The sequence below is a fragment of the Dendrobates tinctorius genome, unplaced genomic scaffold, assembly GCF_039654945.1.
Source record: "Dendrobates tinctorius isolate UK_male_01 unplaced genomic scaffold, ASM3965494v1 ptg000140l, whole genome shotgun sequence".
Classification (NCBI taxonomy): Eukaryota; Metazoa; Chordata; class Amphibia; order Anura; family Dendrobatidae; genus Dendrobates; species Dendrobates tinctorius.
The window spans coordinates 9,005,492-9,027,823 of NW_027361808.1; the positions used below are offsets into that span (position 1 = coordinate 9,005,492).

The following is a 22,332-nucleotide window of genomic DNA, read 5'->3' on the forward strand; positions in this document are numbered from 1 at the left end:
GACTGCCGGTACGGATTCAGACAGACAACGCCACAGCGGTGGCATATGTCAACCGCCAAGGGGGAACACGGAGTGTTTCAGCCCTGGCGGAGGTGTCCAAGATTCTTCGTTGGGCGGAGATTTCCGTTCCGACAATTTCCGCGGTTCACATTCCCGGCGTAGACAACTGGGCCGCCGATTTTCTCAGCCGCGAGGGTCTCGCGGCGGGAGAATGGTCCCTACATCCGGAAGTGTTTCATCTGCTCTGCCTTCGGTGGGGAACCCCGGATGTAGACCTCATGGCGTCTCGCCTCAACAGGAAAGTCCCACAATTCGTGTCCAGGTCTCGGGACCCTCTGACAGTGGGCGCCGACGCCCTGGCCGTTCCTTGGTCCCAGTTCGAACTTCCCTACCTGTTCCCTCCTCTGCCTCTTCTTCCCAAGCTGTTGAAGAAGATCAAGGCAGAAGGACTTCCGGTCATTCTCATCGCCCCGAATTGGCCCAGAAGGTCTTGGTTCGCGGACATTGTCAACCTTCTCGCGGACGCCCCCTGGAAGCTTCCAGACAGAACAGATCTGCTGTCTCAGGGTCCGATTTGCCACCCCAATTCTCGGCCGCTCAATTTAACGGCGTGGCTGTTGAGACCGAGGTTCTGAAACGAGCAGGATTTTCCGACCACGTAATTCAGACCATGATCCGAGCCAGAAAGCCATCATCTTCCAAGATTTACTACCGTACTTGGAAGGCCTATTTCACTTGGTGTGAGACCAATGACGTCGCGCCCATGTCCTTTTCGCTCCCTTCAGTCCTAGCGTTTCTTCAGTCAGGATTGGATGCGGGGCTTGCCCTCAGTTCCCTGAAGGGTCAAGTTTCGGCGCTGTCCATTCTGTTTCAGAAAACATTGGCTTCCCGTCCTCAGGTTAAGACCTTTCTTCAGGGCGTGGCTCACACGGTCCCGCCGTACCGGGCGCCCGTGGATCCATGGGATCTTAATCTGGTTCTTGAGGTTCTGCAAGGTCCGCCCTTTGAACCCCTCAGGGATATTTCCCTTTCTCTCCTTTCTTGGAAGGTAGCCTTTCTGGTGGCCATCACCTCCGTCCGGCGCGTGTCGGAATTGGCAGCTCTTTCGTGCCGCTCTCCCTTTCTGGTTCTCTACCAGGATAAGGTAGTTCTGCGGCCTCCGCCCTCGTTTCTTCCGAAGGTGGTGTCCTCGTTTCACCTCAACGAGGATATCGTGCTACCGTCCCTTTGTCCGAATCCAACTCATCCCCGAGAGCGGTCCTTGAACAAGCTGGACCTGGTTAGGGCGGTAAGAGTCTATCTGTCTAGGACGACTTCCCTGCGAAAGACAGAGTCTCTTTTTATTATCCCTGATGGAGCGCGGAAAGGTCACCCGGCGTAAAAAGCCACCATTGCTCGCTGGATCAGATCGGCTATCCTGGAAGCCTACCGTGTTAAGCGTCGCGGAGCCCCTCCGAGTATCAGGGCCCACTCTACTCGAGCAGTGGGTGCCTCCTGGGCGGTGCGCCACAGAGCTTCCGCACTGCAGCTTTGCAAAGCTGCAACATGGTCATCGGTTCACACGTTTGTGAAATTCTACAGAGTCCACACCTACGCTTCGGCGGACGCCAGCCTAGGTAGACGGATTCTGCAGGCAGCAGTGGTGAGTCCGCTGGCCTGATGGAAGTTTGTTTCCCACCCCAGGGACTGCTTTGGGACGTCCCAAGGTCTCTGTGTCCCCCAATAAGGCGAACGAGAAAACAGGATTTTTTGGGTTGCTTACCGTAAAATCTGTTTCTCGGAGCCTTCATTGGGGGACACAGCACCCTCCCATGTTTCACAGCTCCTGTTCTTACTTTGGTTGAATGGTTACAGTTGAGTTGTTTATGTTGTCAACCTATTCTGTTACTTCTCCTACTGCTTTCTCACTAACTGAGGAATTCTCTGCCGGTCGGTGGGGTGTACACTGCGGAGGAGGAGCTAACCTTTTTTTGTGCATAGTGTCAGCCTCCTAGTGGCAGCAGCATACACCCAAGGTCTCTGTGTCCCCCAATGAAGGCTCCGAGAAACAGATTTTACGGTAAGCAACCCAAAAAATCCTGTATCTTACTATTGAGGCCGCCTATGCGGCCTCAATAGTAAAAGAAAGAATGTAAAAAATCGGGGTATATTTACCTTCCGACGTCCCGTGCTGCCATCCCGGGCCTCAGCATTCCCAGTAATGCCTTGCGAGACCTGTGATGACGTTGGTCTCGCGTTGCTATAGCGATCTCACGAGACCACGTCATTACAGGACCTTGCCGCAAGGCATTACTGGGAACGCTGAGGCCCGGGATGGCAGCACGGCACGTCGGAAGGTAAATATACCCTGATTTTATTTTTTTTTACAGGGGTATGGTACCCAGGGCCTGGAGGACAGTCTCCTCTCCTCCACACCATGGGTACCAACCGCACACGAGACGCTTAACTTCGCGCATGGTGGGCATAGCCACATGCAGGAAGTAAGCGATTCTCATGCATTCCTATGGGTGCGGAATCGCGGCAATTCTTTGCGATTCCGCACAAAAGAATGAGCATGCTGCGATTTTTTCCGCGATGCGATTCCGCCGCGGAAAAAAGCGCAGCATTAGCACAGCATGTGCGGAATGCCATAGGAATGCATGGGGTGCGTTCTGTACAAGATTTTTAAATGTTTTCGCGCCGAAAATCGTATCGTGGGCACACAGCCTTAAGCAGGTTTTTCAGTAAGATATAATTACACTTATGTCTGTTGTGCTCTGGGCAACTTGTACTTGCTCTGTAAGTCAGGGCTGTTATGTCTCACAGAGGAGCAGCCTTCCTGTTCTGGTATACTCCTGTGTGATATGTCTACCTGCTCTGATCTCACTGTAGAGTGATTACAAGTTTCTCTGAGCACAGCAGACGTAAGTATGATTGATACATCTCTGAACAGACTGTGTAGGGGTAGAGGCAGTACATTACGTGTGACATACTTGCTTTAAAAGGAGAGCTGACAAAAGGGTTTGTTATGAGACACAGCTAAACTCATCTGCATTGCCCCTCTCCCCACACTCACACTTATGCAGAAGGTTAGGTCAGGAGAGTTACATATCACACTGAGAAACCTGATCTAAGCTATGGTGGGGGCGTGTTCTTTTTCTGCTACCTGGCTGCCTGCTTATGATTGATCAGCATCATACAGTGGGGAGAAGCACACAACCACCTTTTCAAGCAAAAAAAACCCACTTAGGCTGAGTTCCCACGTCGCGGTTTTTTCGTGTTTTCGCGGAAGTTTTAAACACGCGATTTTGCCACGAAAGCACAAAAAATAAGCATCCCATGCAATCCTATGGGATTCCGCAATACTTTGCTAATGCTGTGTTTTTTTCCGCGGCGGAATCGCTTTGCGGTAAAAAAAAACGCAACATGCTCATTAATTTTGCGGAATCGCGCCGATTCCGCACCCATAGGATTGCATTGTTCCGCTTACTTCCCGCATGTGGCTGTGCCCACCATGCGAAAAGTAAGCAGAACATTTGCGGATGGTACCCACGGTCTGGAGGAGAGGAGACTGTCCTCCTGGCTGTGGGTACCATATCCCTGTAAAAAATAGAATTAAAATAAAAAATATTGTTATTCTCACCTTCCGGCGTCCCGCGCAGCCTTCCCGCCTCTCTCCACGCTCCCGGTCCCAGTAATCCTTTGTGAGAATGACCGCGATGACATCGAGATCTCGCGGGAGCGCGATGTCTCGCAGTCATTCGCGCAAAGGATTACTGGGACCGGGAGCGTGGAGAGAGGCGGGAAGGCTGCGCGGGACGCCGGAAGGTGAGAATAACAATACATTTTTATTTTTTTATTTTTTTTTTTTCTATCATTATTATTTTTTACATTTTATCTTTTACTACTGATGCTGCATAGGCAGCCTCAGTAGTAAAAAGTTGGTCACACTCGTCAAACACTATGTGTATGTGTTTAAATCGCGGGAATTTAAAATGCGATTTTCCCGCAGAATGGAATTCCGGAATTCTCGCGGTAACTTCCGCGAGAGTTCCGCTACGTGTGCACATAGCCTTACACTTAACAAAAGTTGACTTGCAAAGTACGCAAATACTTTGATTGCTAATATCACCTCAACAGAGAGCCAAAATAGAAAAAAAAAAAATCACTGCAGACACTATTGCGTCGTGTGTCCTGTTGAACATGAAAAATTTGATGAAAGGTTATATTTAAATAAAGAGAAACTGCTGCATGTTTGCTATCCCTGTAATCTGGCTGACCTGAGCCACAGAAAGAACACCCTTAAAAAAAAAAAAAAAAAAAATAATAATAAAAAAATAATCCAACAGAGGATTGGGATGTCTTTTTTTCAACATTTGATCGCAATTTAATTTTTTCCCAGTTATTCGGTATATTGTGTGATAAAATGAATGGCATTATTAATTAAAATTCGCCCTGAGAAAAAAAAGTCCTCATACTTATGTCAACGGAGAAGTTTAGAAACAAATGACCACAAAAATGGAAAATCCCCTGGGATAAGTTTTATTCTCGCTTTCTTTTACAGCTGCTCACTTCCATAGGATGGTGCAGGGAGCGGCTTGTCAATACATGTTGATCGTAACTGTAATAACTGTCCCCACGCATTGACTGCAGAAAGCCAGCCTGTCAATCAATGTGCACAGGGCGTTATTACCACTACATTTGCAGATAAATGACGTTTTTGGTAGCAGACAGGTTCCCTTTAAGCATGAATAACAGATCTTATTTCCACTTCTAGAATTCAGTGGACTGTCTTCTCCATCCTGCCGCAAGTAATGTAATGACATGGCAGCACAATCTGATCATAGAGACCTTAATGTGCCAAGGAGACCACAGACAGGCCCTACGCTATATTCAAGTTATGAAGCCTCCAATATCCAACAGTGCAGAGGTCAAACTTCACATGACTGTATTTTTATCAAACAGGTAAGTTTTTTGTTGGCCTTGTCACATGTTAATTTCTAGTTGTCTTTGGAGTGTTCTGCATACACAACAATATCATGATGAAATGGGGCACAGCAATAGGTTTACAATATCCACTGGCTGTATATTTAATGATTTATCGCAATTTTTAGGCACATTTTTGAGGCTCGGAATCTGCAAAGACTACACTCTAGCCAATTGAATGTTGAAGAACTGCTGAAACATATGTATGAAACATGTCAAGAAATGGGACTTATGGAAGATTTGCTGAAGCTTACCTTCACAGATTCTGAACAAGTAAGAGGCCTTTAAAGTCACTGTAACCATGAATGTATAAAGTTTCTTTACTCTCTCTTACTGTTGCACCTTTTTGAAGGATCGGGGAGAGGGTTCAGTCTTGCACCCAATCGGCACCCATGCGACGTAATCGCGGACTCCTGATGGCAGTCATTGCAACCTGAGGTCAATGACCTCCATATCTGCCAGCTATGGTGGCCTGTTAGATCATGCAAGGAGGATGGCCTAAAAGTAATTTTTGTTTCACATTGACAGGTGACCATCCCAGTGACCAGAGTAATCAAAGTTAAAGTCCCATAGTATATATACACACTAACACATACCACTATTATGAAGTATAATTCGTCATAAGAAAATCTCAGAATTACTGGGATATGATGTCACATTCTGGAATTATTACCACATACTGGTCAAAATTGAACAATGTGTCCTGGTCAGGAAGGTGAAAACAGGCTTGGTGGTGAATCGCTGCAGATTCGCAAGTGATTTACAGTAAAATGTAAAACAGTGGGGAAAAAATTGCTGTGCACATGCTGCTGAACATTCCGCACGGAATCCGCAGCGGTTTATTTTAACCCCTTCACTACCAAGGGTGGTTTGCACGTTAACTACCGGGCCAATTTTTACAATTCTGACCACTGTCCCTTTGTGAGGTCATAACTCTGAAACGCTTCCGTGGATCCCGGTGATTCTGACATTGTTTTCTCGTGACATATTGTACTTCATGTTAGTGGTAAAATTTCATTCATATAACTTGTGTTTATTTATGAGAAAAACGGAAATTTGGCGAAAATTTTGAAAATTCCGCAATTTTCCAACTTCGAATTTTTATGCCCTTAAATCACAGAGATATGGCACACAAAAAAATTAATAAGTAACATTTGCCACATGTTTACTTTACATCAGCACAATTTTGGAACCAAAATTTTTATTTGTTAGTAAGATATAAGGGTTAAAAGTTGACCAGCGATCTCTCATTTTTGCAACACCATTTTATTTTTACGGACCACATCACATTTGAAGCCACTTTGAGGGGTCTATATGATAGAAAATACCCAAAAGTGACAACATTCTAAAAACTGCACCCCTTAAGGTGCTTAAAACCACATTCAAGGAGTTTATTAACCCTTCAGGTGCGTCACAGGAATTTTTTGAATATTTAAAAAAAATTAACATTTAACTTTTTTTCACAAAAAAAATTACTTCAGGTTCAATTTTTTTTATTTTTCCAAGTGTAACAGGAGAAATTGGACTGCAAAAATTATTGTGCAATTTGTCCTGAGCACGCTGATACCTGATATGTGGGGAGGAACCACTGTTTCGGCGCATGGCAGAGCTCAGAAGGGAAGGAGCGCCGTTTGACTTTTTCAATGCAAAATTGGCTGGAATTCTGATCGGACGCCATGTCGCGTTTGGAGAGCCCCTGATGTACCTAAACAGTGGAAACCCCCCCACAAGTGACCCCATTTTTTGAAACTAGACCCCCTAAGGAACTTATCTAGATATGTGGTGAGAACTTTGAACCTACAAGGGCTTCACAGAAGTTTATAATGTACAGCGGTACAATTAAAAAATCATATTTTTTCCACAAAATGATCTTTTCACCCCCAATTTTTATTTTCCCAAGGGTAACAGGACCCTAAAAGTTATTGTGCAATTTGTCCTGAGTACGCTGATACCCCATATGTGGGTGTAAATGACTATTTGGGCACATGGCAGAGCTCGGAAGGCAAGCAGCGCCATTTGACTTTTTTGGCTGGAATTGAGATCAGACACCATGTCGCGTTTGGAAAGCCCCTGATGTACCAAAACAGTGGAAACCCCCCACAAATGACCCCATTTTGGAAACTAGACCCCCCCAAGGAACTTATCTAGATGTGTGGTGAGAACTTTGGACCCCCAAGTGCTTCACAGAAGTTTATAACGCCCAGGCGTGAAAATAACAAAAAAAATTTTTTCCACAAAAATGATATTTTTGCCCCAAAATTTTTATTTTCCTAAGGGCAGCAGGAGAAATAGGACCCCAAAAGTTGTTTTGCAAATTGTCCTGAGTAGGCTGATACCCCATATGAGGGGGTAAAACACTGTTTGGGTGCATGGCAGAGCTTGGAAGGGAAGGAGCACCATTTGACTTTTTCAACGCAGAATTGGCTGGAATTGAGATCAGATGCCATGTTGCGTTTGGAGAGCACCTGATGTGCGCAAATAGTGGAAACCCCCAATTCTAGCCCTAACCCTAGCTCTAACCCTAATGGGAAAATGGCAATAAATACATTTTTTTAATTTTATTATTTTTCCCTAACTAAGGGGGTGATAACGGGGGGTTTGATTTACTATTTATGGCGGTTTTTATGTTTGACAGCTGTCGCACGCTAAAAGACGCTTTTTATTGTAAAAATAGTTTTTGCATCACCACATATTGAGAGCTATAATTTTTCCATATTTTGACCCACCGAGTCATGTGAGGTCTTATTTTTTGCGGGACGAGTTGACGCTTTTATTGGTATCATGTTCGGGCATGTGACTTTTTTGATCGCTTTTTATTTCGTTTTTTGGGACGCAGAATTTACAAAAACCAGCGTTTCATAAATTTCTTTTGGGTGGTGCGTTTACGCCGTTCCGGGTGCGGTAAAATTTATAAGGCGGTTTTATTCTTCGTGTCAGTACGGTTACAGCGATACCTCATTTAGGTCGTTTTTTTATGTTTTGGCGCTTTTATGCAATGACAACAATTTTATATAAAAAATAATTATTTTTGCATCACTTTATTCTGCGATCTATAACTTTTTTATTTTTTCGCTGATGATGCTGTATGGTGGCTCGTTTTTTGCGGGACAAGATGACGTTTTCAGCGGTACCATGGATATTTATATGCGTCTTTTTGATTGCGCGTTATTGCACTTTTTGTTCGGCGGTATGATAATAAATCATTATTTTTTGCTTCGTTTTTTATTTTTATTTTTTAAGGGGTTCGCTTAAGGGGTTAACTATTGGGACAATTTTATAGGGCGGGTCGTTACAGACACGGCGATACCAAATATGTGTACTTTTATTTTATTTTTTTTTATTTCCAAAAAATGAATTTATTGGGGAATATTTTTTTTTTTTTTTTTTATTTGGCGATTTTTTTTTTTTTTTTTAATTATTTTTACACTTTTTTTTTTTTTTTTTTTTACTTTTTTACAATGTCCCAGGGGGGGACATCACTGTCCTGTGACAGATCGCTGATCTGTCACATCACAGATCAATGTGACAGATCAGCGATCTGTCACAGGCACTGCACAGGCTTCCTCATGCCTGCGCTTTGCAGGCACTGAGGAAGCTAGCTTCCCGGAGGTACCCGTCGCCATATTGGATCCGGGGTCCTGCAGGAAAGGAGTCCCCCGCAGCAGCGCTGCACATTGCGCTGCCGTGGGGGGCTCAGGGAAGCACGGAGGGAGCCCCCTCCCTGCCGATGCTTCCCTTTAACCCCCGGTACACCGCGATTGTGTTTGATCGCGGTGTGCAAGGGGTTAACGTGTCGGGGGCGGTCCGTGACCGCCCCTGACACATTGTGCCGGGTGTCAGCTATGATAATTAGCTGACACTCGGCCGCGATCAGCGGCGCTCACCACGTGGGCGCCACTGATCGCGATGACGTAATATTCCGTCCATGGTAATTAGGTCCATGGTCACATGGACGGAATATTACGTCATTTGTAGGTAAGGGGTTAAGCAGCATTTCAAATCTTTTTGCGGATCCTTATGCATTCTTACATCCATTCCGTTATAGAAATCTGCAGGGGTAAAAATGCATGCTAATCAGCAAAGAATCCACACAAAATCCGCGAAAAAAGGTGCGGAGTTTGACCTGCAGATTCCGTGCAGAAAATTCTGCTGGCAAATCTGCAGCATGTGCACATACCCTAACAAAGTTCCTGCAGCTTTGAATACTTCCAGGCATTCAGTTCTTCAAAATGGTATTACTTTTTTGGGGGGGGAGGTGATTTTAAGCCAAGCAAAACAGCATAACAGCCAAGCAAAATGGAGACGTTGGAAAAATTACTCTAACTTAAAGTAGACATGGTAAATGTTTAACTATTTTGTATGGTATAGCTATTTGGTAGAGCTAGTCTGATTGCTGTATGTGGAGTCGGGAAGGAATTTTTTTCCCCATTGTGAAGCTTACTGTTTGCCATATGGGTTTTTTTTGGCCTTGCTCTGGATCAACATGTTAGGGCAAGTTAGGATAGGATATGGGTTGAATTAGATGGACTTAAAGTCTTCCTTCAACCTTAATAACTATGTTACTATGTATGTTATTTGTTTCCATGGCATAAAATTTTGAGTTTCAGAATTACTAATTTTCCAAATTCTAGATCATTCTGTTCTCAGATTATAGTAAAAACCTGGTGACAGATTCTCTTTATGCAAATATCTGAAACTAGAGAACCGCAAGTCATATCCAATTAAATGTACCACTGAAGTAAAGCACAAGGTGACTTGAAAAACTCTTTATATGGCCTCGTCAGAAATGCTAGCACTGCCTGTGGCATGAAGATGTTAACAGCCACAAACTGTGGGAAATTTTTCCTGTGCCAATTATACAATAACATTTCTTTTACAATTCTCACTTCTGTTCCGGTTGGGAAAGTGTGAGAGACCGGATCTGAATGTTTCCTTTTGCATTAAGTTTTAATTAATCTTTATTTTCATTATAGGATTACTTGCATGCATATTTGCGCACAAACGGAGGTATTCAAAATCAAGAGATTTTGTTGGTACATCATTTACAGAGAGCAAATTACATACCAGCACTGCAGCTAAACCAGTCACTGAACAATTATCACCTAGTAAGTCCTTTGTTTGATTTTAAAAAGAGTATCATAAATATATGTAAGTAATGCGAATAGTGGGAAGTAATTCCATAGATCTGGTTTTTAAAGTCTTTTCCAGTGAAGGACAATCTCTACTTTTAAAATATAGATTGACCGATATATCTTAACACTCTGGTGGTGAGATGCCATATAATACCACATTTAAATGTGTAGATACTTCCAGCTTGACCCCCAAGTTTGAAGGTGTCTGTTTTGAGCGTGTTTTAGACCTTTACTATTAAAAGGATTTTCTGTGCTAAATGCATTTCTGGCCAGAGCTAGGATTTCCTGAAACTAGACTTCCATACACTCATGCGGTTACCCCCATGGTTCCAGCACAGGATGCTTTTTGTTCTGTGCCAGTAATGGAATTCATAATGTCCCCTTTCACAGGGCCGCTTTGTCTTTTGACTGCAGAGGTCAGGTGACTTGTACAGGGCATCATCCTAGAAACATCCAATGATGTTTGCTACACAAAGTGACACTAAAATGTCATTTAATTTGTGTTTCACACATTTTTAAGATCATTAAAAAAATTGCATTTCAAATGGCCCCAAATGTTTTGTTTTTTAGTTGTTGGCATGGCATATTTATCCTCCATTACAGAGCAAATTTAGCACCTCAAATGCACTGTAGAGCTCTTCTGGATCTGATCTGGCTCCCTCCTGACACTGTTTGGTCATGTAATTGCTGGGATATGAGTGTGATGAGTGGAAACGCATAGCCCTGTATTCATTTGAGAATTCCTGTTGATGGCTTTGCCTCCCTGCAGTACTCTGCAGCGCTTTGTATCATCCCCTTTTTTAATTTATAAGCTTTTTTATGTGACCTGTGTACTTGGCTTTTTCATCGATGTGTACAGCAGTCATGTAATCTGTGTTCTCCATGGGGAGTTCTCCGTTCCTGCTGCTGGAAATCTCCATGCATCTGCTGAATCTGTGAGGATATTCCAAGGCTAAATTTCAGAGTCATATGCCAACCTTAGACAATTTTGGCAATCGGCAGGTTATTAATTTTGTAATATTTGTTGACTAAGACAAACCCCATTGTATTCATTTCACCATGTGACGAGTACGTTGCATTTTGTAAGGAGAGTATCTGAAAATAAAACAAATCTATTTTGTAAGATAGTGTCTGATATTATATTTAGAAATGGATGTATTTTTAGACTTATTCTTTTTGTGCAGAATGATTTTGACAGACGCCAGCGAGAAAGAGCAGCTGCCAGAAAGTCTATACTGGATCAATATAGCAAAATACTCCCAAGTGTGCAGCAAACTCTGGCAAGCGATAGGGCCAGACCCTGCCCTTCTATTGTTTGGAAGAAAGGTAACTTAAAGTTTTAACTATCGGCTGTATGTAAGATCCTTTTGACTTTACCTTCATTAATTTTTGAGGGGATAGCTAGCAGAGTTACTATTTCCATTTGCACGAAATATATGCACCAGCTGAACTTGGTTACTGTGCTTACTTTCTATTAAATCTGTTTAAAAATAATTTAAAGGTATCCGGTCACGTCCGATAATGGTATAAACCTAGTGATATAGAGTTAATCTGCAAGTTAGTAACATTAGGAAGTTGCCCAACCTTTGTCCTGAAAGTGCAGCTCCTTGGAGAAAATGAACTCCAGGGAGTCACTGACTTTCAGTCATACAGGTCGCGGCTGCAATCACCGCTCACAGCACTTTGACGTCTGTTGCTGCACCGATGCACATATGTAATATAAGGCCTCAAATGTCCTACCCCTCGCTCCAGGTTTGATCAGAGCTCACTAAGAACTGTGTGGGTATATTACATGCACCGATGTATGACGTGCAAATAGCAATATGCATGTGCCACCAAAATCTGAGGCACCAGAAACTTCTTCTCATAAAGGTAAAATCTTAACTTTTATTTGTAACCAGTGGTTACAAATGAGGTTGATGGGAAAAATCAATATTTTGACCATAATAGCCCGCCTTCAATCCAAAATTATAAGTTTAAAAAAATCAGCTATAACCTGTTATGGGTGATTTTTTAAAACTTGTAATTTTGGCTTAAAGATGGCCTATTATGGCCAAAATGTCGTTTTTTCCATCTACTTCATTTGTAACCACTGCCATATACTTTTATAAAGACAGAATAAAAGTTAGGTTTCATCTTTTGATAAGTTTCTAGTGTCTGGGATAGTTGGGATTTTGATGCTGCTTGGGACCTTGTTTGGGGGTCATTTTGAGTCTGCACACAGTGGCCTTTGATGCATGAGAAACATCCATTGGATTAAATATGCATGTGCCAGAGATGAGGAATCAAAGTACCAATGGAAATGTATTAACTTAAGTAAATGCATTACAAACAGGTAAGAGCAATGTGCGTGTAGTGAAGACAGAGATTTATAGTGGAACTGCGCGTGTGACCTTAATCTCCAGCTTGATAAAAAGAGGGATCAATACTTAGAAAAGTTCTTCCCATGCACAATTATGTGTAAATGCCAAGACAGGAACAGTATGGATTGTAGACTTCCTATAATACAAAAATAAATGCTTAAAATAAACAAAAACAGAAATATAATATCAACATACACTATTGCCAAAGGGGATGGTAAGCAGGGCTGTGGAGTCGGTAAGCCAAACCTGCGACTCCGACTGCTCAATTTCCCTTACACCGACTCCACGACTCCGACTCCCACATACATTGCTTATATTTAAGTGAAAAATTTATTGTAGTACAATGTGAGCATCAGATATTTAATCATTTCTATGATCCAATAATCAAGATATTTAGAACATAATATCTATTTATTGGAATACAACTTTAGAACACAAAAAACTGTAAAATTGTAAATATGTAATACACTGTATACATGTATATGGTACAGACCAAAGTTTGGACACACCTTCTCATTCAAAGAGTTTTCTTTATTTTCATGACTATGAAAATTGTAGATTCATTCTGAAGGCATCAAAACAATGAATTAACACGTGGAATTATATAATTAAAGTGTGAAACAACTGAAAATGTCATATTCTAGATTCTTCAAAGTAGTCAGCTCTTGCCTTGATTTCTGACATTGAGAAGGTGTGTCCAAACTTTTGGTCTGTACTGTGTGTGTGTGTGTGTGTGTGTATATATATATATATATATATATATATATATATATATATATATATATATATATATATATATATATATACACACACACACACACACACACACACACACACACACACACACACACACACACACACACACACACACACACACACACACACACACACACACACACACACACACTGTGACTTATCTCGGCTAAGGTAAAGCCTAAATCCTCAGGCTACATTCACACTATGGGCGTAGCCAGGATCAAACCTGGGGGGGGGGGCAGAATCTCATACTGTTCCGCAGAATTTCATACTGCACACCTCAGCTGCTGCAGAACCTCATACTGCACACCCCTACACTTGAAAATAAAGCCTGCACCTTAAGAAGATGTGGTGATGAATGCAGTCTATTTTTCTCCTTCGTCTCATTGGGGGACACAGAGACTGTGGGTGTGTGCTTCTGCCGTCTGGAGGCTGACACTAAGTATACAAAAAAAGAGTTAGCTCCTCCTCCGCCGCATACACCCTCGCCCCCAGACCGGGCGTAACTCAGTTTTTTGCTTAGTGTCTGATGGAGGCACACGCAGTCTGGAGCTCCAGACTAGGTTTTTTTTTTTTCCTTTCTTTGAAGATAAGACAGGGGCGACGGATCCTATAGAGAGGGTCCGATCTCCCCAAATCATCAACGGGCGACCACGTGTGAGTAGTCCTCCACGTGTTTTCTCTCCCGCACCGAGGGACACATCTGGGACTTTTCCCCAGACAACCATTTTTCTTTTTTATTTTGTAAAGAGGGGCAACGCATCCTGATAAGAGGATTCGATTTCCCCATGAACTACAACGGGCGAGCACGTGTGAGCGATGGGCGATCCCCAACGGACTCCACGTTTGTTCCTCTCCTGCAACGCGGGATTTCAGGTTGCCCCTTCCACCCCTAGGTAGTGACACCAGGGGTGCAGTTGGAGGCGCAGGTGAGCCAGGGGATCGAAGCATCCACCCCCAGTAGCCTCCCCCTCCCCGCCCAGGGATGGGGTTGAGAGCACCCCAAGAGAGCCCCCCCGGCGGCCAGGCTCACCTTTTTTTGTAGGGTCACCCCCCGGAACGGGACCCCCCAGAATGCGCCGCGGGGCTGTCGGTTCCCCCGCCCGACGGGGTTACTTTTTCTCACGGGGCCCGACTCTCTCCGCGGTGGAACCCGGTGCGAGTAGTGCCACATGCGGAGTGCGGCCAGAAGTCCCGCCGGCGGCCGTGGTCCCCGCGGTATGGGGAGATCCGCAAGGCCTGCTCGCCCCTTCCGGTGGTAGCCGGAAGCCCCGCCCACTGACTTCCGGCAGCCCGGGGGGCGCGGCGGGCGCGCAGTGACCGGGGAGCGCGCGCCCCCCTCCCCCTCCCCCTCCTCGCAGGTCCCCGCCGGAGTACGGCTGAAGCTCCGCCGGCGGCCGCGGTCCCCGCTGTATGGGGAGGGCCGCGAGTTCCGCGCGAGGCCCGCCCGCCGCTTCCGGTGGGGGCCGGAAGCCCCGCCCACTGACTTCCGGCGGCCCGGGGAGCGCGGCGGGCGCGCACAGTGACCGGAGGCTCCCGCCCCCCTCCCCCTCCTCGCATTTCCTCACCGGAGTGCGGTCGGAAGCCCCGCCGCCTCTCTCCAGAGTGCACCGCAGTGCCCCCGGCGAGTAACGGCACGTGAAGCAGCTCGTCCACGTCTCAGGGTTTTCGCTGCGTCCAGAGCACCCCGTGGAAGAGGTGGGACGTTACCGGTGGGTGAGTGCAACCCCGTTTCGAGTGCCGCACTGGTTGTCAAGGAAGGGGTTACCCTCCTCCTCCTACCCTACCCTGCAATATGTCTGGCAAAGGGAAAGCTCACTCTTTCCTATACGCTGTTTGCGTTTCCTGTGGGGTCAGGCTGCCTAAGGCGCAGCCGGGTAAATTTTGCGAAGCCTGTGAGTCGGAGCGAGCCCAGGAGCCCCCCATTGTTGCAGAGCCCAGGGGTCAGGACCCCCCAGAATGGGCAGTGTCTTTATCGCATTCTATGATGTCCCTTACGAAGGCAATTGAGTCCCTTCGGGGCCCGGGCAGGGTCAAGGATGGTGGTCTGCCAGCGGAAGACAGCTCGTCCACGTCTCAGGACCCTTCGTCCGTTAGGGGCCGCTCCAGCACCAAACAAGCTCATGGTAAGAGAGCTCGTTCTCAGTCGGCCGGGCCCTCTGGGGAGTCGGCGGCGATTTTTAGGGCATCTCGTTCCCTGTCGCCAAGCTCAGGAAGCGATCAGGACGAGGGCGAGGAGGAGGAGGAGGAAGCCTGGAATCCAGAAAGCCTGGGATACCAGGACTCGGTGGACAGCCTCATTGAGGCGGTCAACCAGACTTTAGAGATCGAGGATGATGTGTCCACGGCCTCAGGTCACAAGGTCTCCTTCAAGAAAACCAGGCGTCCGCATAGAAGGTTTGCCACACATCCGGAGTTCGAGGAGCTAGTCCAGAAACATAGGGAACACCCGGATAAGCGCTTTGCAATGCAAAAGGCGCTGCAAGCAAAGTATCCGTTTCCTCCTGAACTCCATAAAGGGTGGGTGGAGTCGCCAGTAGTGGACCCACCGGTGTCACGTTTAGCATCAAGATCGCTATTGTCGATACCCAGCGGTTCTTCTATTAAGGACCCAACTGATCGCCTCATAGAGGGGCTTGCCCGCTCAGTGTATGAGGCAGCAGGGTCGGCTCTGGCCCCCTCCTTTGCGGCTACCTGGGTGGCTAAGGCCATGGTTTCATGGGCAGACACTCTGCATAGGGCCCTCCAAGACAGGGATCTGCCCGCGGAAATCTTGGAGGTGACAAATCAGATATCAGGAGCGAGTGATTATCTCGTCGGCGCCGCTCTGGATGCGGCCGAGTGTTCTGCTGTGGCAGCAGCAAATGCGATCGCCGTAAGGCGAGCATTATGGCTGAGATTATGGAAAGCGGATTCTATCTCTAAAAAATCCTTGACCTCATTGCCTTTTCAAGGCAATCGGTTGTTCGGTGAAAAGCTTGATAAGCTTATCTCAGAAGCCACAGGGGGGAAGAGTAGTTTTCTACCGCAGCAGAAGAGTTGGCCGGCATTCAGGCAGACGCAGAGGCGTTTTCGGCCCTTTCGTAGCTCCTGGAGGTGGACTTCGGCCAGGGCATCCACCTCCTCAAATGATGGTCAGATTAGGGAAAGGCAAGTTTCTTACAGGGCCAATCCGCTGGGTAGAGGCCGAGGCCGTTTGCCCAGAGCGAGGGGGGCCAGATCACAAAAGCCTCCAGCAAAATGACTCGAGGCACTTCGTACCTACGGACAACAGTGTGGGCGGACGCCTACTAAGGTTCAGCCACGTTTGGGTCGCAGTGGCACGCGACGCTTGGGTGGCAGAACTGATATCGTCCGGGTACAAGATAGAGTTTGTCGGACTCCCGCCACGGCGTTTCTTCCGTTCCCGGCTTTCCGGAACAGAATCGCAGGCGGAAGGTCTGTTGCAGGCTATAATGACGCTACAGCGCAACGGGGTCATTGTCCCAGTGCCGAAAAGCGAAGAGACGCAAGGTTTTTACTCCAACCTGTTTTCAGTCCCCAAAAAGGACGGGACAGTAAGGCCAGTACTGGATTTAAAGATCCTGAACAAATTTATCAGGGTCAGGCGATTCCGGATGGAATCCCTCCGTTCGGTCATTTCAGCCATGGATCCAGGGGAATTCCTGGCCTCGATCGATGTGCAGGATGCATATCTACACATCCCGATTTTTCCTCCACACCAGAGGTTCCTGCGTTTTGCGATCGGAGGGCGACATTTCCAATTTGTTGCTCTGCCCTTCGGTCTGGCCACTGCCCCCAGAGTCTTTACAAAGATAATGGCGGTGGTTATGGCCATCCTGCATGCTCGGGGCATAACGGTACTACCCTACCTGGACGACCTTTTGGTAAAGGGGCCGTCGTTTCAGGCGTGCCAGGAGAATGTCGGTATCACTCTGGATACCCTGGCCCGCCTAGGTTGGCTGATCAATCGGAACAAGTCGTCCTTGGTTCCGGCCCAGAGAATCGTATTTCTAGGCATGGTTTTCGACACCTCCCAGGGGCTGGTGATCCTCCCTCAGGACAAGGCGCAAAGGATCAAACAGGGGGTACGGAACCTTCTTCAGCCGGGCTCCAGATCCATCCGGTACGGCATGAGTGTGTTGGGCAGAATGGTGGCGGCGATGGAGGCAATCCCGTTTGCCCAGTTCCATCTCCGTCCGCTTCAACATGCGCTCTTGTCAGCATGGGACCGAAGGCTGCTTTCCCTCAATCATCGGTGCAGTTTGTCTCCACCGGTCCGACGATCACTCCGGTGGTGGACTCGCGACTCGTCTCTGGTTCAGGGGAAACCCTTTCCCCCGGAACAGTGGTTGGTGGTGACGACCGATGCAAGCCTGCAGGGTTGGGGAGCAGTTTTCCAGAGTCACACAGCCCAGGGGCGGTGGTCCTTTCGGGAGGTAATTCTCCCGATCAACATTCTGGAGATACGGGCAATACGATTGGCCCTGCAACATTTTCAGCGTTGGCTGACAAACCGGCCGGTGCGCGTTCAGTCGGACAATGCTACAGCGGTAGCGTATGTGAACCATCAGGGGGGCACGCGCAGCCAGGCAGCCATGCGCGAGGTCGGGCTGGTACTGCGTTGGGCCGAGAAAAACCACGTGGTAATTTCAGCGGTGCACATTCCGGGAATCGAAAACTGGGCGGCGGATTTTCTCAGCCGACAGGGGGTCGCGGCAGGGGAGTGGTCTCTGCACCCCGAGGTTTTTCAACAGATCTGCCAACGGTGGGGGACACCAGACGTGGACCTTATGGCATCCAGAGAGAACGCCAAGATTCAAAGGTTCGTCGCTCGATCTCTCGACCCGCAGGCAATCGCAGCAGACGCTCTGGTGCTTCCGTGGAGCCAGTTTCGGCTCCCGTACTTGTTCCCCCCGCTACCTCTGCTTCCAAGAGTCATCAGAAAAATAAGGAGAGAGAAGGTTCCAGCAATTCTGCTGGCCCCAGACTGGCCTCGGCGGGCCTGGTATGCAGATCTGGTTCAACTAGTGGTGGACGTACCCTGGCGTCTCCCAGATCGGCCGGACTTACTGTCCCAGGGGCCGATCTGCCATCCGAACTTAGGGGCCCTGTGTTTGACGGCGTGGCCATTGAATCTTGGCTGTTAACACAGGCAGGATTCAGGTGCGATGTGGTGGCCACGATGGTGAGTGCCCGAAAGCCTTCCTCGGCGAAGGTATATCATCGGACTTGGGAAGTGTTTTTCCGTTGGTGTAGGGATCGCGGAGTGGCTCCTCTGGTTTTTTCGATCCCCAACGTACTGGCTTTTCTGCAGGCAGGGCTGGACGCGGGATTGGCTCCGAGTTCGCTCAGAACGCAAGTCTCGGCCCTGTCGGTGCTTTTCCAACGAAAGGTCGCTTCGGTCTGGCAGGTTAGGACGTTTATGCAAGGGGTCGCACATTTAGTACCCCCCTATAAGGCACCGATGGAATCATGGGACCTGAACTTAGTGCTCAGGGCCCTTCAGGAGCCTCCCTTCGAACCGTTACAAGAAGTCTCCTTACCTTACCTGTCCAGGAAGGTCGTTTTTCTGGTAGCGATAACATCTATTAGGCGGGTTTCGGAACTGGCGGCTTTATCTTGTAAACCGCCGTTCCTGACTTTTTATAAGGATAAAGTAGTTTTAAGGCCAGCTCCCCCCTTCTTGCCGAAGGTTGTCTCTGCATTCCATATCAACGAAGACATTGTCTTACCCTCGTTTTGCCCGGCACCGATGCATAGGGTAGAAAAGGCATTGCACACCCTGGATCTGGTAAGAGCCCTTAGGAGGTATGTGACAAGGACAGCGCCATTCCGCCAGACAGACTCTCTATTCGTGATTCCAGAAGGGCGGCGGAAGGGACTCGCTGCGTCCAGAGCGACTTTGGCCAGATGGGTTCGTCTGACAGTCCAAGAATCATATCAAATCAGTGGCACGCCGGTTCCGGCAGGGATCAAGGCACACTCGGCTCGAGCAGTGGGTGCCTCATGGGCACTGCGACACCAGGCTTCAGCGGAACAGGTGTGCAAAGCAGCTACCTGGTCCAGTTTGCATACGTTTGTCAAACATTATAACGTACATACCCAGGCATCCTCGGATGCAAGCCTGGGAAGAAAGATTCTCCAGGCAGCAGTTGCGCACCTCTAATCAGGGGCGCAAAATAGCATGGATTGGGTGAGCTAAGATCCCGCCCAGGGACTGCTTTAGAACGTCCCACAGTCTCTGTGTCCCCCAATGAGACGAAGGAGAAACATGGATTTTTGTGAGTACTCACCGTAAAATCCTTTTCTCCGAGACGCTCATTGGGGGACACAGCACCCACCCTATTAGCCAGTTGGCATCTGTTTATTTTGAATTATACAAATCCTTATGTAAGGATCAGGGTGGTCCCTTTTTCAGACGTATAATTTCTTGCCTGAGTTTAAGGCGCGTTCTCCTACTGCTTATGCACTAAACTGAGTTACGCCCGGTCTGGGGGCGAGGGTGTATGCGGCGGAGGAGGAGCTAACTCTTTTTTTGTATACTTAGTGTCAGCCTCCAGACGGCAGAAGCACACACCCACAGTCTCTGTGTCCCCCAATGAGCGTCTCGGAGAAAAGGATTTTACGGTGAGTACTCACAAAAATCCATGTATTCCAACTATATGTTGATGTTACTGAAGACGAGCAATGCCTGTCCTGGGCGTCCTTTTGGGCAGCTATGAGGTGTCCCTGACTGGTGCTAAAAAAAAAAAAAGAGTGTTAGTCTGTGTGCTATCCGGCTTTCATTCTTTTTGGTGCAGATATGATATGGATAAATGGATGTATAGATAGAGCAGATTTCTAATCTGCTTTTGCTATTGAAAACATTATCTATGAGCTCAAAAACCTTTCAGGTGATGCGGTTTTTTAAAAAGCTGATCTGCTTTTGCAACTGAAAAACGTATCCTCAAAAAACGCAGCAAAAACGCTGTGTGTGAATGTAGCCTTAGATCAGGAATAGAACAGTCATTTATAGGACATTTCATAACTTTCCCAATTTCCTATGAAAAAATATTCAGCATATTCTGCATTGAACTACTGTACCCAATTTATTATATATTTTAGGAGTCGGAGTCGGTCCATTTTATACCGACTCCACCAAAATGAGCACCGACTCCGACTCCACAGCCCTGACATTGGTAAGGAAGAAATACTAAGAGCTGCTGCCAGAACCACAGGTCCTGTATGATGGCCCATAAACAGGAAAATGATAAATGGATGGCACTGTTGCGCTCATTGAGGTAGCAGAAAATACAAAAGAACCGCACAAAAAATAGGCATTAGATCTTTAGAGACATTATATAAAATTATATTCACAAAGGAAATTAACTTGGACCATAAAATGCTTCCTATAGAGACACCTAATATAGGACATCTAGCATAGGCAAAGGGTTCATAAATATACTGTTTCTCTGTTTAAAGTCCATTTGAATAGTATGATAAGCTGCTGCTGTTGGAAATGTGTATGCTATCCCGCCAAATAGCTCATAGTGTGAAAACATTAATGTAGGGTGCTTTAGTAAAAACAGTTAGTGGGGTTTGTCCCTTGATTAGAGCTATGAATTCCTGGTAAGTAAGGAGTGTGGGGTGTCAACTACAATGTGCGCTCTAGAGTCCGCAGTTAGCTGCTGTCAGATGCCATGCAATGTAGTAAAGCATGGAGCTGTAATCTCCAAAGTGGTATGTAGAGCCAGGGCGCTCCGGCCGGTAACATCCACAGTAACAACGTGGGCCGATGCGTAAAGAGCGGGTGATGTCACAGCTGATAGCTACAGTGTCCTGTGGAGGCCAGGAAACATACTTCATTATTGTAACAACCCTGCTGGCATCACTACATGGCCTCCCATCTCCCGCACACCAACTTACTTACTGCTCCAGGTCATGCTGTGATTTCTGTCTGCTGCCAGCTCCATGCGCTATGACTCTTGTCTCCTTTCTCTCTGCATGTTATCTGACTGTGTGTATGGGGGGGGGGCGCGCCTGAGCTCTCTGCTTCTTATGGAGTCAGGGTGCACCTAGCTAATGTGTCCCTGACCAATTATCTAGAACCCTCTACTATTTAGGGCTGCCACACCCACTGGAACATGGCCTGTGCAATGTCTAAACTCAGTTAGTATCTAGCTACTGAGCCTGCCAGGTTCTCTCCTGTGTATCTCCTCCTTCTCTGGAGTGGGATCAGCAGTCACAGCCAGACAACTGCCTGCCGCACAACCCTGACCTCACCATTGGAGGCTCTAGAGAAGACTAAGGCAGCTGTCTCAGTCACTCCTGTTCCAGGGTAGTCTGGTCTGTGGCTCAGTGGGACCACAACCCACCGCCTCACGCCAGTCAGCCAAGGCACGAGCATGACAATTATTCATCATTCTTAATTATTCTTCAGATGATTTTTCAGTGTGAATGAAATAATATTAAATGCGTTTTTAGGCTGAAAAGAATCATGCAGTCACTCTTTGTGACTGCAGACTGACTAATTGCAGTGTGCACACTGTTACAATTTCCCATCTGATTTGTGTGTATATATATGTATATATATATATATATATATATATATATATATATATATATATATATACACACATACACACACACACACACACACACATCAGATGGGAAATTGCAAACACATACGGCTTGGCTCTCCTCCACTACTCTCAATCTAGTTGGAACATGACCTCCCACTCTTGTTTCAAATACAGGGGAAATGTTACTTTGTGCTCATTGCACCTTTCTAGCATACAGAAGAATTGACACCTTCTGATAACGACCTCTGTGTAATTTCTCTGCCTGTGTTAAAATACAGATAAAAATCTCTGAAATATTTAACACTAATCAACAGTTTCTTATTATAGTGACAAGACCCAAGCCTTTATCTACTGTTGTAAAACAAGCTCCAACAGGTAGTGTGATTACCGAAGCCAACTTTATCCGCAACGTGCTGATGAAAATAAAGGAAGTGTCTGCAGCTAGAGAGAGTAGAGACTTCTCACCTTATAAAAGGTAAGACATATGCCTGGGTTTTGTTTGAGGATCAGTTTTATGGTACCCTTGCACATTCCTACACAAAACTTTACTAG

General features: G+C 46.6%; 1 protein-coding gene across 3 annotated transcripts in view; it reads left to right on the plus strand.

Annotated features, from left to right (window-relative positions):
* The window catches only part of AHCTF1 (AT-hook containing transcription factor 1), a 258,110-nt gene that overhangs the window by 166,453 nt on the left and 69,325 nt on the right, over positions 1-22,332 (plus strand). For all 3 annotated transcript variants that reach the window (XM_073545122.1, XM_073545119.1, XM_073545120.1), the window contains exons 21-25: positions 4,757-4,944; positions 5,094-5,238; positions 9,939-10,070; positions 11,282-11,423; positions 22,108-22,255. In XM_073545122.1, the coding sequence (XP_073401223.1) occupies positions 4,757-4,944; positions 5,094-5,238; positions 9,939-10,070; positions 11,282-11,423; positions 22,108-22,255 (755 nt within the window). The remainder of the gene's footprint in view (positions 1-4,756; positions 4,945-5,093; positions 5,239-9,938; positions 10,071-11,281; positions 11,424-22,107; positions 22,256-22,332) is intronic.